The sequence below is a fragment of the Macaca mulatta genome, chromosome 2 (assembly GCF_049350105.2).
Source record: "Macaca mulatta isolate MMU2019108-1 chromosome 2, T2T-MMU8v2.0, whole genome shotgun sequence".
Classification (NCBI taxonomy): domain Eukaryota; kingdom Metazoa; phylum Chordata; class Mammalia; order Primates; family Cercopithecidae; genus Macaca; species Macaca mulatta.
This window is the reverse complement of record NC_133407.1, coordinates 54,364,541-54,380,350: the sequence shown is the minus strand read 5'-3', so window position 1 is coordinate 54,380,350 and position 15,810 is coordinate 54,364,541. Positions and strand designations below refer to the sequence as shown.

The 15,810-nt window shown below is 37.3% G+C and overlaps 2 protein-coding genes across 2 annotated transcripts in view; one reads left to right on the top strand and one right to left on the bottom strand.

The window, feature by feature from the left end:
- The window catches only part of MED12L (mediator complex subunit 12L), a 337,419-nt gene that overhangs the window by 99,595 nt on the left and 222,014 nt on the right, over positions 1–15,810 (bottom strand). The gene's annotated exons all lie outside the window — the stretch shown is intronic.
- P2RY13 (purinergic receptor P2Y13) lies at positions 3,234–6,433 on the top strand. Its single transcript, XM_015131813.3, has 2 exons — positions 3,234–3,302; positions 3,777–6,433. The coding sequence occupies exons 1-2, from the start codon at positions 3,255–3,257 to the stop codon at positions 4,791–4,793; spliced, it is 1,065 nt and encodes a 354-aa protein (XP_014987299.1). The 5' UTR covers positions 3,234–3,254; the 3' UTR covers positions 4,794–6,433.

The following is a 15,810-nucleotide window of genomic DNA, read 5'->3' as shown; positions in this document are numbered from 1 at the left end:
CCTGAACCTAAGTTAAAAAAAAAAAAACCAGGTCAGTCTACATGTACTAACATGGAATGAAACAAAAATCCAATATGTAAATAAATGTAAATATATTTGTACAAGTATAATGGCATGTATATGTAAGGGGTACTAACTTTCACTTTCTATTACATGTTTGTATTTCAATTTTTAAACATATAATTTCCTTTTATAATAAAAATGTGAAATATTAAATGTTTCAAATAGCAGTGAATTTATTGTCTATCTCTAGTTACATGTAGATATTTTCTACTATTGTTCTTATTCAGAAAAATAGATTGCTACATTAATAAAAAGTGTAACTTATTTCAGCTTATTATTACCACTTTTAGTTTACCACTTTTAGTTAGTCTTGTATGGAATTTTTAAAACAATTTCACATAATCTGACAAAGTACTGTGGGATACTTTGATGGGAAGTAAAAGTCTTTTCTAAGAGTATAGAAGTATAGGAGTTCCTACCTTCAATTTTCATCCCAAATGAAAGCAAATGATTCCTCATCTTTTCACATATTATTTATATGGTAATGGGCCTTGGACTGTCTATTTTGATCCAACTGAGAAATCCCAAATGAGACTACAAATGGAAATAGTAGTTTATTCCTATCTAGCTAAAGACTGATTTCTGGACTTTTCATTTTATCTTCTTTGTATCCCTTCTGATCACACTGCTTTCACTCAATTTACGTTGGCAGAAAGTTTCACAAGTCCATTAAACTTTGTGGCTGATTGTTTCCTTCTCACACATCAGTAACTTCCAGCTCAAGAACTCCAGAATCTGGCAAACAATTCCATTGTCACCCTATCTATGGCTTACTCGGAGGCAGGGAGTGAGGCAGGTTCCAAGCATGGGCTCTGGAATCAGACCCACCATGTGACTTTACAGCAGGTTTGGGTTGCATGATTCGGGGAAAACGGCTTAACTTCTGCATTCCTTTTTTCTCTTCTCTAAAAATGGGACCAATCTCTGGGGATTGTTAAGGATTAAATAAGATAATATAATCACTTAAAACAGTATAGCAAGTGAGACTTTACTGATTTTTAACTACATATCCTTAGAGCCCTATAGGATCTTAAATGTTTAGTTTATACCCATTTGATAGTCTTCTAGCTTCTGGGATCTTTCACTGTATCTTCTTTGATCCTTCTCTCCTTTTGTGAGACATCACCATACATATGCACAACATTCCAATTGTCTTTCAATTTCATTTAACAAGAAACTTACATGATACCTACCACATGACAGACATTATTCTAATCACTAGTGAACGTTCACTGATTTTATTCTTTTAACAACAGTGTAAAGCAAATATTATTACTTATTTTATTGTAAAGATAAGGCAACCATTTCATAGTGAGCATAAGCAGCTTACCTAAGGTCACAAGAAAAGAAAGAATTGGAAAAAAGAATTGAGCCCAGGCACTCTGGCGCCTAGCCATTCTGCTGAGCAGTTCTCAGCTGTGCCCTCAAGGGCAAAAGGTCTCCCCAGCAGGCAACGGTGCTCCTGCAAACTAAGGAAAAATCAGCTAATACATAAGACGCACAAACATATAGAAATGAATGATCTATTGGATATTTACTGTGGTCAAACACTTTGACATCTAGCACATTTAAGAGAATCTATTTCCATAACTCTAGAAACAGGTACCATAAGTCAGTTCCTCTTTGCAAAGTTTCCCACACTTCAGTGTTTTGAAATTTGACCAAGAAGTGATTTCCAGTGTTCAGATTATGAAATTATCCTGCAGAGAATTTCTCTTGTTTAAAGAAAAACGATTCCAGATCTTCCTTTAGATTACGGATCTGGGGCTACAGGAAAATTTACAATTAATTTTGCAGGTTAAATTTCTCTACTTAAGAAATAAAGGATTTTTTTTTTTACCTCTACTGAAGCAAACAAAAAGATATACATTTATGTTTAAGACATACATGTATGTTCCGTTACATTAGTGAAATCTTGAATCTATACTCCCATGGATTAATTTATTTCAGTCAAAGAGAAATTTTTCAAACTGTGCCATTATTGGGTAGTCTAATCAAAACTATTGGACATTGTATTGCCCATATTTTAAAATGTCCAGGGGTATATTAAGTTTTTATTCTCAGAATCCAAAGCCAAGCCACCCAAAACTTTGTGATCAACCAACACTACAGTCTCGTCTAACTCCATGGTAACACTTGCGGCAAGAAACATGAAATGAAACTCACCACGGAGAACTCCACATCCTCCATAAGATCTCCTAATTTCTGCTTTTCCTATGCCTACCTGGCAAGTAGATTTCGGCCAAGGACAACCTTCTCTATGCAAAAGCACCAATACATCTTTCCAAACTTGAAGAGAGTTAAAGGAAAAAATGGACAGATATTGGCCCAGTGTTGATTGATGAAATTCCTGAAGCCCTCTGCACTCATAATATACAAAGTACAGAAAAGATTTCCAAAAATGGCCCTCTACTAAGTGAAAGAGTATAATATCTCTAACCGGGTTTGCAATTCACTCCCATGGCAATGGGACTAAAAGTCACTAAAAGTGCCTCCTACATGTCAAGCACTATTCCAAGCAATCAATTCATTCTTAATAACACAGTGAGGTAGATGCTATTTTCAAACCCATTACACAGATGAGGAAATTGAGACTCAGAGCTGTTGAATCATTTGTCTATAATCTAATCACAGTTAACTGGTGGAACTGGGATTCTAACTCCAAAAATCTGGCTCTAATAGACTTCACCTCTTAGAAAATGTCATGTTAACTCTCAGAGATCTCAAAACCAGAAGACTAAGACAAATATCTACAAAAATAAATGTACTGTCCTCCTGAACACAAATTACTTGAAAATCCAGTTTACAAGGATACAGAAGATTATTCTGTCCGATTTTAGGTGGTCTTATTCTCCTACTTGATTGTAATTTGGGACTGTTTTCTTCATGTTTCTACTTCCCACTATATACAAGAGGCACTCAAAAACTTCACTGAACATGCAGATCAAGAAGATAAACTTCAAGAAAGTTATGATGAGGAAATTTAAAGATAATTGAAAATTAGCTTCTTTATTCAAGTCACAGATTAACAGTATGAAAATTTGAACTAAAAGAGAGTATTAGCAAATGGCCCAAAGGTCTGAATATGAAGAGGTTCCCATGGGTCACATTACATAAGTAAAAATAAGGAAGGAAATCCACTATAAGAAAGCAGAACATTTGCTTCACATGCTCTTTTGTAAGCTGAACTAATGACTGCCGCAAGAAGAAGACACAGAGAACTGAGTATCCTCCCAAAGGTGAATTTCAATTTTTATTATGAGTGTGCTTGCTTATATAAAAGGCAGAATATGCTTAAGGGAAAAAAGTGCTTTAAAGTTAATATTCTACAAACCATAGTTTATGAGCGTAAGAAATTACATAATTTACAGCAATCTGATGTATTAGTAATAATTAATGATGTATTATCTCTTAAACAGTATTTTGTTTTATGGCTAACAGTAGTACCTGTGAATGAGGTAGAACCTGTTATTTGGATTTCACAAGGATGTGAAAGTAATGATACTGTTAAAAGTACCAAAAATGTATTCTATGCTTTAAAAATTCTAGCCAGAAAACAGTATTTTCCTTCTCAATACATCTATTGAAAGTGTTGGATAAATGCAGGATGTTAATATGCTATAAACCTAAAGTCTGTTTTTAAAAAATAGCATTTGAAAATCATGAAGGGATTTTTGTCTTCTTTTATTTGTATATATGTTTATTGGTAACAGGTGACGTTGGAAGCAATGAACACCACAGTGATGCAAGGTTTTAACAGATCTGAGCGGTGCCCCAGAGACACTCGGATAGTACAGCTGGTATTCCCAGCCCTCTATACAGTGGTTTTCTTCACTGGCATCCTGCTGAACACTTTGGCTCTGTGGGTGTTCGTTCACATCCCCAGCTCCTCCACCTTCATCATCTACCTCAAAAACACTTTGGTGGCCGACTTGATAATGACACTCACACTTCCTTTCAAAATCCTCTCTGACTCACACCTGGCACCCTGGCAGCTCAGAGCTTTTGTGTGTCGTCTCTCTTCGGTGATATTTTATGAGACCATGTATGTGGGCATCGTGCTGTTAGGTCTCATAGCCTTTGACAGATTCCTCAAGATCATCAGACCTTTGAGAAATATTTTCCTAAAAAAAACGGTTTTTGCAAAAACGGTCTCAGTCTTCATCTGGTCCTTTTTTTTCTTCATCTCCCTGCCAAATATGATCTTGAGCAACAAGGAAGCAACACCATCGTCTGTGAAAAAGTGTGCTTCCTTAAAGGGGCCTCTGGGGCTGAAATGGCATCAAATAGTAAATAACATATCCCAGTTTATTTTCTGGACTGTTTTTGTCCTAATGCTTGTGTTTTATGTGGTTATTGCAAAAAAAGTATACGATTCTTATAGAAAGTCCAAAAGTAAGGACAGAAAAAACAACAAAAAGCTGGAAGGCAAAGTATTTGTTGTCGTGGCTGTCTTCTTTGTGTGTTTTGCTCCATTTCATTTTACCAGAGTTCCATATACTTATAGTCAAACCAACAATAAGACTGACTGTAGACTGCAAAATCAACTATTTATTGCTAAAGAAACAACTCTCTTTTTGGCAGCAACTAACATTTGTATGGATCCCTTAATATACATATTCTTATGTAAAAAATTCACAGAAAAGCTACCATGTATGCGAGGGAGAAAGACCATAGCATCAAGCCAAGAAAATCATAGCAGTCAGACAGACAATATAACCTTAGGTTGACAATTGTACATAAGGTTAACCTCTATTTATTGATGAGACTTCAGTAGATAATGTAGAAATCAAATTTAATGAATAAGAAAAGATTGGAATAAATGCTCTCTTACATTATCCTAGTGTACAGAAAAGATTACATAAATTTTAACTCCACATACATCTATTCATAAGCTGAATGAACCATTACTAAGAGAATGCAACAGGACACAAATGGCCACTAGAGGTCATTATTTCAAGAGCATTTCACTTTAACACTTTGGAAAAGATTAAGGAGAATGTACATCCCTACAAACCTCCCCTCCAAACACCTTCTCACATTCTTTTCCACAATTCACACAACACTACTGCTTTTGTGCCCCATAAATGTAGATATGTGCTGGGGGAAAAAAAAAAAAAAAAGCCAAACTCCTGAAGTCCGTTGTTGAAAACTGCAGCCAGGGGTTGAAAGGGATGCAGATCTAAAGAGTCTGAGGAATTGAAGTGGGTTAGCAAGACCTCCAAAATCCTGGGTAAATGATTTTCTCCTTACAATTACAAACAGCCTCTTTCACATTACAATAATATACCATAGGAGGCACAAGCACCATTATTAAGCCTCTTTGCTTACACCTTAAGAGTGTACAATTCAAGTGTAAGAATGCTGTGTTAACTATTCTTTGGAATTCTCCTTTTGTCTAGCAAATACTCTAATGATGGTTAAACATGCCACCACTCAGCAATGCCTTCCTGGCATTGCCACAACCCCTATGCCCCTGCCCCACCCTCCTGGTTAAAAATAATTACTTCTACTGTTTGGGTGTGTGATAGGGTTCTCAGTGCAGATCCCCCTTTTCCAGTTAGCTATATTCTTGACTGTATCCCCTAAAAATGTTAAAGCTTCTTGAGAGACAGACATGCCAGGTTTTCTTGGTATCTCCCACAATACGCCCTCCAGTGCATGGTCTACAGATGTTTAAATAGAATTGCTGTTCTCGATCCACACAAAGATGGAATTGCCGACCCATTATCAGTAACATCCATATTGGGAGCTTTTTCAAAGGATGGTGACCTGTTTGTACTTATTTACCTTGGTACTTTTTCTTGCATCCTTTTGTGATTCAAAAAATAAAACGCAGCTTTCTGAAATGATGGATAAGAGTCTACATCTTCTAGAAAAAATACAGGAAGGAGTAGTTAAGCTCTGTAAATGTGCCATGAGCTCCAACACGAACATCATAAGGTGAAGCCAACGTTTTCTTCCATGGCCTCAACGACCCTAGAACTTGCCTACCTTTCTGGCCTTACCTCCTAGCTACTTACCCATCTCTTGAACTTTATACTCCTGTATACATTTCTAAGTTTCAGAAAATGCCACGCTCCATTCTGGGACTACACATGTATACTTCCCTCTGGTACACCTGGAAGACTCTTATCCATCTGTGAAACCCTATGTTGCCATCAAAAAATACTACCTGGCCAACATCCCACCATCACCTCAAACCCAATCACCCCCTCCTCTGTATGCTGTCACACCTATATTAATAAACTTATCACACTGCATTGTAATTATTCCCTCACCTTTGTATCTATTCTTTTAATAACCGATGTATATTTTTGAAAGGAGAGATTGTTTCACTGTGCAATCAATAAATGTTTGATAAAATAAAGCCCATTTGGTTTATTTTATGTATTAGAGAAGCAAAAGGGAAGCCAATTCTCATTGATCTTTTTATTATCCAAAGACAATATAAATTTATTGAAATGAAAGCTCAAGCTCTCTCCAGTTACTCTCCCATAACATGTATGTAGGGCCTGAAAATTGTGATGCTACTGGGTTCAGTAGTGAATGATCATGACAATAGCAGATCATGGAATAGCCAAATGCAAAGTTTTAAAGCTATTGACAAAAATCCTTTAGCTATGTACTATTGATAATGGTTAAGTAAAATGCGTAACTGTAGCATGTAAGAATCACCTTTAGAAAGTAAGTACTCTTGATGTCTGATCATCATTCTCTCAAATAAAGGAATTAAATAATCATTACTACTAAGGATGTCATCAAATCTGTATTACCTCTACTAAGTACATTACACAGTCACAAGTAGACTATAATCTTGTAAATAACTGCATCTAAGCTACCTTTGCTAAATAGCGAGGTATGTTTTGTGGGGTAACCTATGTATTTTGCCTCTAATGACATTTTCAATCTCTACTTAATGTGGGTACACCTAAAGTATACAATTTTTAGGAAAGATCTTTCAAGATAAATTCCAAAAGCAAATCTGTCATCCATAAATACAAACACTTCATTCCATTATAATATTCCACTCAAAGCAGAGTGCCTGATCTGTAGAATAAAATAATCTATTGTATCAAGAACTTGGTGAAGAGGCATGGTAGAGATATCTTAAAATCACATTCACAAAATGAAGAACTTCCTAAACTAGTAATCACAAACACTAAGTTCTAAAATATTTTTTAAAAAACAAGATGCTACAATATACCCATAAATGATATACCACAAAGAATAAAAGAAAATAGTAGCTTTGGATAGAATAGGTGAGCTCAGAATACAAAAGCTTTTCATCAAAAGTTAAAATGTAATTACTTTTATAAATAAATAGGATAAGATCTTCCCAATAACTTTCAAGAAAGAGCAGGGCTGAAGGGAGTGCAGTTCCCACACATGGCAGAATTCTTGAGAAACCAAGGAAAGTAACTGTAAAGTGGGAAGGATGAGGCAGAGAAGGAGTGAGAATTCTCAACTCATAGAAGCCAAAAGGTAGATAAAGTCATTATCTCATAATTTTAAAAGAATCATTCAATCTTACTAATCCCATTATTTATTACATTCCATATCCATTTAAAAGCTTTTCCTTTCATAACTTTCCAAGGTATTCTTTCTAAAATACTTAAATCTTACCCTGACATTAACTGTATTCCTTCAGCAAGTGAACAGATCAAAGTTCACACGGATCTTAGCAGAATATCCAGAGCAAAAAAGCCCAAAGCCAGTATTATCTATTATTTAAGAAAAAACATACTTAGAAGACAGTAACCCTACTAAGGAAAGTGCAGAATTTACAAATCATTGGAAGTACCCAGAAACATATCTCAATATTTGAAATTTTACATAGAAACCAAATGTAGGTAATATGAATACAGAACACATGTGCTGTATTAGTTTGCAAATTTTAGTGGCTACCAGAATCAGCTGGAGGGAGTCTCAAAATACAGATTGTCAGACCCATCAAAACAACAAAAGCAGTACATCTGTCTCCTTTAATAATCCCAGGCAGGCTATGAAATGCTTATTATCTTCATTTTAGAGATCAAGAAGTTGAGAAACAGAAAGGCTAAGTAACTTGCATGAGGTCACAGAGCTTGCCATCTGCAGGAATGGGGCTTTAATTGAGACGTGGCTTCTAAGCCCATATTCTTAACCACTGTATTTACAACCTCAGATCTAATTTTCTCAAGAGAATTCACAATTCCAGTTTCCCATGCTATAATTCCTGTTATTTACAGAACTTCCATAGCCACCCCCATGCTCCCTGACCCCACAAAAACAATACATTTCTGTGTGGGTAGTAACCAGCCCAGATGCTGCCAGGTCTTAAGCCCTGACCTAGAGGCTAACGAGAACCTCCCAGGATCTTACCCAAGCAGCTCACACTCATTTCCTGAATGCCTGCTGTGTGCCAGGCTCTTTACAAAGATTATCATCTTTCTAATTCTCACTACAATCGTATGAGACAGATACTACCAGGCTCTCCAGTTAAAAACAGGAACAAAACTGAAGCACAAAGTAAACATACACCTTGCCCATGGTGCACATCACTCACCAACAAATGGGGCAGAGCTGGGACTGAAACCCAGGCAGGTGGTCTCAAGACCAACACCTCAACTGCTCTGGTCACCACCTCTCTGTCATGTCAGACTTAGCAAAATTCCTCAAAGGCCCCACTAGGGAGAATGAGGAGGAGGTTTCTTAGAGGGGAAGAGAGAAGTCTCAACATGAATGGGCTTCAACAACCTTGGGGGTATGAATGATGCAATCGCGGCACCTACGATTACTTCAGGGGTCCCTCCAGCACTTGAGAGCTCAGGGGGAGTAAAATCCCCAAGAGTGGATTCATTTGTTCATTTAGCCAGTCATTCCTTCATCACCAACTTGAGTACAGGACCTTTTGTGTCTCTAGAAGGTGAACACTGGTAAGGAACACAGATGATAATGACTTGAGATGTGATAAGAGGTGTGAGAGACACACCACAGAAGTTCAAAGGAATAGGTAATTAATTCCACATGGAGAAAATGAAGACGGGTTCACAGGAGATGGAAATTTGAACTGGAACTTGAAGAAAACAGAGCATTCAAAAGGGAACCCTCCGGCACAATGGGCAGTTTCAAGGCAGGCTCAGGTAGGGGTGGAACTGTGTTGTGGTTGGACCCTCGTGAGGGTTGCAGGGGGCCTGAGCCTACACCACATGACATAGGGAATACATTTGGGACAAAGATGCAGGACTGTACAGCCAAGCACTGTACTGGGACATCTAGTCTTCACTAATGAGTCACTGAAGGTTTCTAAGGTGAAGAACCACATGTTCTGGGCTGTGCTTTAGGAAAATCAATTGACCAGCTATAGGATGATTCTAGACTGAAGGAAGAGCCAGTGGGGCCAGGTTAATTCAAGAGGTCTTCCATGTATGCAGGCAAGAATCATGGGGAAAACATCTGACATGGACCTTCCAGACATTCTCAGGAAGAGAGGTTTTAAGGTCAGAGTCCAAGACCATTGAAAGTGGGGGACTCTATGTAAAACATGTGATTAATATGTAAAACATATTAGCAATGGGATCCATAATGCCTCCACCCCCTTCTCCTCTAATTGAGGGTTGACTTCTCTCAGAATCATTAGCTTGAATGATTTGCTATGTCATCATCACAGAAGCAGATTTGGGGTATGTTCCATTTGAGGCATCAGTGAGAGAGGTAGGGTCAAAGAGCCCACAGCTGGGCCAAAACATGGACCTTGGCCCCAAAAATAGAAATAGACTAGAGGTGGAGGGAATAGTCTTTTTTGAGACAGGGAGAGAAAAAGGAACGAGATGAGAACCCCAGAGGCCATACTACACAAGTCTCGTGGTCAGAACAGACAGAAGAGGAACAGGGGATGATGCCTTGCAACTGGGAGGGCAGGTAGTGTTAGCGAATTAAAAGAAGAAACAGGAAGTCCAGTGTACTGAATACCAAGGAACAAGAGAGATTCAAGGAGGAAGGGATAGCAAACAGAATCATATACTCTAAAGAGGTCAAAAGTGATGAATCTACAACTATAAGGTCAATGATAACTCTAAAGTGGAGGTGGGGTGAGCTCCAGTTTGTGAATGAGAAGTGAGGAAGAAGAAGCAACTGTTATCTTCCCATAATGGATAAGTCAGTTTAAAAGAGTTCCATGGGGGGCCAGATGCAGTGGCTCACACCTATAATCCCAGCACTTCGGGAGGCCGAGGCAGGTGAATTGCTTGAGCCCAGGAGTTTGAGACGAGCCTGGACAACATGGTGAAACCTCAACTCTATGAAAAATACAAAAAAAAAAAAAAAATTAGCTGGGTCTGGTGGCGTGCACCCGTAGTCCCAGCAACTCGGGAGGAAAAGGTGGGAGAATCACTTGAGTTCAGGAGGTTGAGGCTGCAGTGAGCCATGATCACACCACTGCACTCCAGCCTGGATGACAGAGCAAGACCCTGCCTCAAAAGACTTCCATGGAGAAACAAATCAGCTTTTATATTAATTAGGCTTTTCCCAGGGATTTCTATGAACATGTAGAATAGTTATTTCCTACGCTATGATGTGCAGAGTGAACATGCTCCATAGCAAACAGAAATAGCAAACAGAGAAGTACAAATCAAATAGTTGGGTGTAACCACACAGGCAAGAGAACCCAGCCTTGGTCAGAAATTGAGTGTACCACTATTTTCAGTATCCATGTAACCTGGGTTTCTGCTTCCTCGCCTCTGTTCTCATTCTAATATGAAGTGCTTATAGAAAAAAATAAGATGGGAAGGATGGCATGGGGAGAAGAGATGGGGACACTAAGAGAAAATGGTAGGAATGGAAGTTGAGACAGTTGCGGGGAGTGATAAAAGGGAAAGAAAAAGGCAAGATAATATGAAAGAGAAAGGAAACTAAATTTAAAACTTAAAGAAGTAAACCAGTTCTTTAAAAATTACATAACTTGCTGAGCATGTGAACTTTTGCCACTCTTGTAATACAACTCAAACTGACAAATATAACGTGCTGAGGCATAATAATAGAATGTCCACCTTTATTTTTAAACTTCAGTTTAAACGTTAAATGTTTGTATATGACTTTACTTACTGGTGTCGATCTTAAGTAATTGTATCTCATGTATTTCTGAAGGGTTTTATAGCTTTGAGTTTTTTTTAATATTAGCTTTATGTATTGACTTTATATCATATATACATATAATGTCACTGGTCTTTAAATCTTTGTTTTTTTATTCTATTTAACTGCACAGCTGAGTTTCCTAAGTCCAAAAATGCCCAAACTATGAGTGAATGAAACTTTAACCTGAACACAGTAACCCTACTGAGATGACCTCCCTTCTCTCCCCATATATTCTAACCTCAGCTTTTATAGATTCCCACAATTTTAGACAGTCTGGAATACAGAAGTCCAAACTTCCTCCTTTACAGGAGAAAAAAAACTGTCAAAAAAGATTATAAAAACTATTTCAAGCAATCATCAGTTTGTCACTAATAGGAAACCAGGAGCTTTCTAAAAGCAACCAAAATTATGGATGTACCTTAACTTCTGAGTTGAGGCATATCATTCCAACTCTACCATGCATCAGACACCCCATTCATTCACTTGTTCTCCCTTCACCTTCTGACAAAAGACAAACTGCTCCTGTTTCCTTAAATGCCAACCAAGTTCCAAACACTGTGGAACTACCCTGTATATATTTACCCTGAATAGATTACCTCATTTAAGCTTTACAACCCTACATGTCAGGCATTCCCATTCTCATTTTCAGAAGAAGATATGCCTTGCCCAAAGTAAAAAATGCTACTAAGTGGAGATGCTCCAAATTGGAGTTTACCTGACCCCAATCACTAGTCTTGTCACAGCCAGACACTGCCTCTCGCACAAGCAAGATTTACAAAGCAATGAGATAGATTAAGTTGCCTAATATAGAAAGGAGTATCAGTAAAAGGACAACAGTCAGAGATGCAGCCTTATCTCCAGACTCAATCTCCAAACCACTCCCTTCCCTTTAATCAAATGAAGTTCTCATACCAGAAAAAGGTGTTTTGCATAAAGCAGACCTGATAGATACAAATAATTTCAAATGACAGATTAAACACAGTAATTCAAGCATAGGGACCCAATGATACCAATCTTGTCAAAGGACTGACTATTAAAGGGTTTCTGATAATTATACTCAGCACAAATTCTCAGCTACTGGATGTGAGCCACAATTAGAATGACTTGTGTACAGAGATGGAACAGTAAGATTTGGGCAAAGTTTTACTATAATCCTTGTTGGGTGTTCCAGCCACATGGAAAAGACCAACATGGGCATTCAAGAGAGATCACCTTGAGCTATGTTGCAATTAGATCCCTGCTTGTCTTTGTTTTGTAATAATGAGTTAGTGTTACTATAAAGGACTATGACGCCCTTTATATGTGCATTTTCCTTGAAGAAGAAACAGATACATCTGAGATTAGTGATACAGAAAAATGAGATTATAACACAAATACTATGCCTACCAACACCAGGAGGAAACACTGTCCCCAGGTCCACACCAATGCTGAAAAGCCAAAGAAAGAAGGGAGGTAAAAGTCATATGCCATGGAGAAACCACTAGAAGACCTAGGTTAGCCTTGGTAATACATTTGCTCAATGTCTCATACCAAGAAAGTGAGGATTCAGAATAAAGAGTTCATTTCAGAACTGAGAAAGGCTTACAAGTAATCTTACCTAATTTTAATTCCAGAAGACGTGACACTTTTTCTCCTTGAGCACCCCTGTCTCTTTAAGAATATACTTTGAAAAAAATCAATAAAATTACAGGAATTCTCATTTGAATTGAAGCCAGTTTGTTGTATTTTTGAGTAGAAGAGCTATGCTATGCAGACTCTGCCATTTTTCATGATGACTCATAAATAATAAATGAGGTACTGCTCGTAATTTGACATTTTACTGTTGTCAGTAAATATGTTGGGGTGGGGAAGAGTATATGTGAAAAACAGTAATAATTTATAAATCTAGATGAAATCTAGTTAAACAATTCTTTCAATTTGTTCATAGTCTAAATATCTTCAAAAATAATGTTAGAAGGAAAAAAATCACCCTAGTATAAAAACAAAACAAACAAAAGTTTTTAAAGTTTTCTGGTGGCCAAGGCATGCGCGCGCGCGTGAACACACACACACCCCCACACACACACCCCCAGGATGTTCCATATTTAAAATAAATTTGGGATTTGTAAAGGCTAAACAAAATTAATAAAAGAGTGCCCCGCACTTAACAGGATTTTCCAATGAAATGGAAAGGAAATTATTGCTACAAAGATTCTCGGGGCTTTTATGAAATGTGAGACTTGCTATAAAAACCAGCAGGAAAAAAATTATGCAGGTTTACCTTTCGATTATGTGAACAATAATAAAGTTATGGGTTGGCTGTTAGCTGCTCCTCGCATCAAAGTGTTACACTTTTTTCATGACTAAACATGTATTACTTCCCTTTTGGAATGTTAGGTAAGACCAGCTTTCACAAGTTCCAACTTGAGACTGGCATAATATAGCTTAAGACTAATGCATAAAGGCTGCCTCACGTTAACTTTTTTGTTACTATACTAAATTTGCACTGCCAGCGAACGAAACACTGAAACACACCAAGCCAGCTGTTATGCTACTGTTCCGGGCATGTTGCTTATAGAGGTATTGGGAAAGGAAAAAGTGCATTCTATCCCAAGCCCACCTCAGGAGAAAAAGGGGGCCACCTACTGTAGTGAAGGAACATCACCTTACTTCCTACATCATCACACATAAAGTTAAAGATGCCTCATTATACAGGAAAATTTCACAGGCCCCTCACAAGCCCTTCTTCACTCTTAGAAGAACCTATGATAACCCTTTCACCGTAGGCCCCTCCCTTTTTAAAAAAAGTCTTTATTCTTATAACAGAAGCCTGTCAAATATCTGTCAGAATAAGCTCCCTACTAAGATTTTACACACATCACTGGAAATTTGGGGTGATAATCCTCAGTACTTGCAGCAAAGTTCTTTGCTCAACATACTTTTATGGGGGCCACAAGAGATGCTTCTCCCTTTGACTGATGCCTTTAGTACTTGACAGTTGTTCTGGCAGTAAAAAGTCAAATTATGAGCAGTACCTCATTTATTATTTATGAATCATCATGAAAAATGGCAAAAAGGTCAACACGAGAATAAGTCTCCCAAACTGAAATCTGCATAGCGTAACTCTTCTACTCAAAATACAACAAACTGGCTTCAAAATATAATAATAATAATAAAAAACAAAAGAAAAGAAAAGAAGAGAAGAGAAAAGAAAGAAAAGAAAAGAAAAGAAAAGAAACTGGCTTCAAATGCTAAAAGTGAAATCAATGGGGAAGTACAAAATAGCACAGGGAGAGTCAAAACTAAATGAAAGATTGTTTGTAAATCTTCAAATTCTTATAAGATTGGGCGCCATTATTAAGTTGGCTAATTGTTATTCAAACACCTTCCCTAGGACGAGCTACTTTTTCATAACATACTTAACCCACCCAAAGCAGAATGGAAAAAAATAATAATAATAAAATTATAGGTGTCTGTTTTTGTATAGTTAGGAAACAGGAAAATACAAAAAATATAATTTTCACACCCAACTCTTGATTTTTAAGTTAAACACCCATTTGTTTTTCTGTAAAAACATAAGGAAAATCAACTAGTTCGTACACATTATTTCCTTAAGAAGACATTAAGCAAACACTAAGCAATACCTATTACAGATTTACTAACTTGAAAAAAGTTTTCGTTTTTGATTATTTTCATTAATCTTCATCCACGATAACAGGTTTTGATTCCATTTGATGAAAATATTTTTAAATTTATTTAAATGTTGCATTCAAGAAAATATCAGAATCTTTGAGATTCTCATCTGAAAGCACAAAAATTATTTACAAATCAGAAAAAGTGGCTGGGCGTGGTGGCTCTCGCCTGTAATCTCAGCACTTTGGGTGGCCGAGGCGGGCGGATCATGAGGTCAGGAGTTCCAGACCAGCCTGTCCAACATAGTGAAACCCTGTCTCTACTAAAAATACAAACAATTAGCCAGGCGTGAAAGCCCTGTAATCATAGCTACTTGGGAGGCTGAGACAGGAGACTCACTTGAATCCGGGAGGAGGAAGTTGCAGCAAGCTGAGATCATGCTACTGCATACCAGCCTGAGTAACAGTGTGAGACTCTGTCTCAAAAAAAAAAGGGGGGGGGGGGGCTATGATTATATAACTATATCATTGTTGGATACTTTTTTAAAGGAATAAAATAAATTGCTTTATGTTAAAGGTCAGCATTCAAAGGAGTCAGTGAACCCAGCCCCTGAATAATTTAACATATTTTGAATATTTATCATTGTGTATGTGTAAAAATATGTCTATAGATTTCATTAGTTTCATGAATAAGACTACAGGTTTCCAAAGTTATCAATTACAACAATAAACACATTTTAATTTGTCTTTAAATAATATGTAGAATAATATTTTCAAAGAATTCCTGTCATAAAGCATCTTCTTATTCCTTTTAATCCAAAAAGTAACTGGTAGGAAGACTGCAAATACATGTTTTCTAGATAGCAATAGGAAGCTGGAAAAAAACCAAAAGACCTAAAAATTGGATCTGATGAAGTTAGTAGGCCCCAACCTGAGACTTCATCCCCCACTCCTTAAGCAGACTTCTGGCAGTCTAAGCTCCAGCCCTCTGTGTTTCCTTCAGGTGAATCACCATCTGATT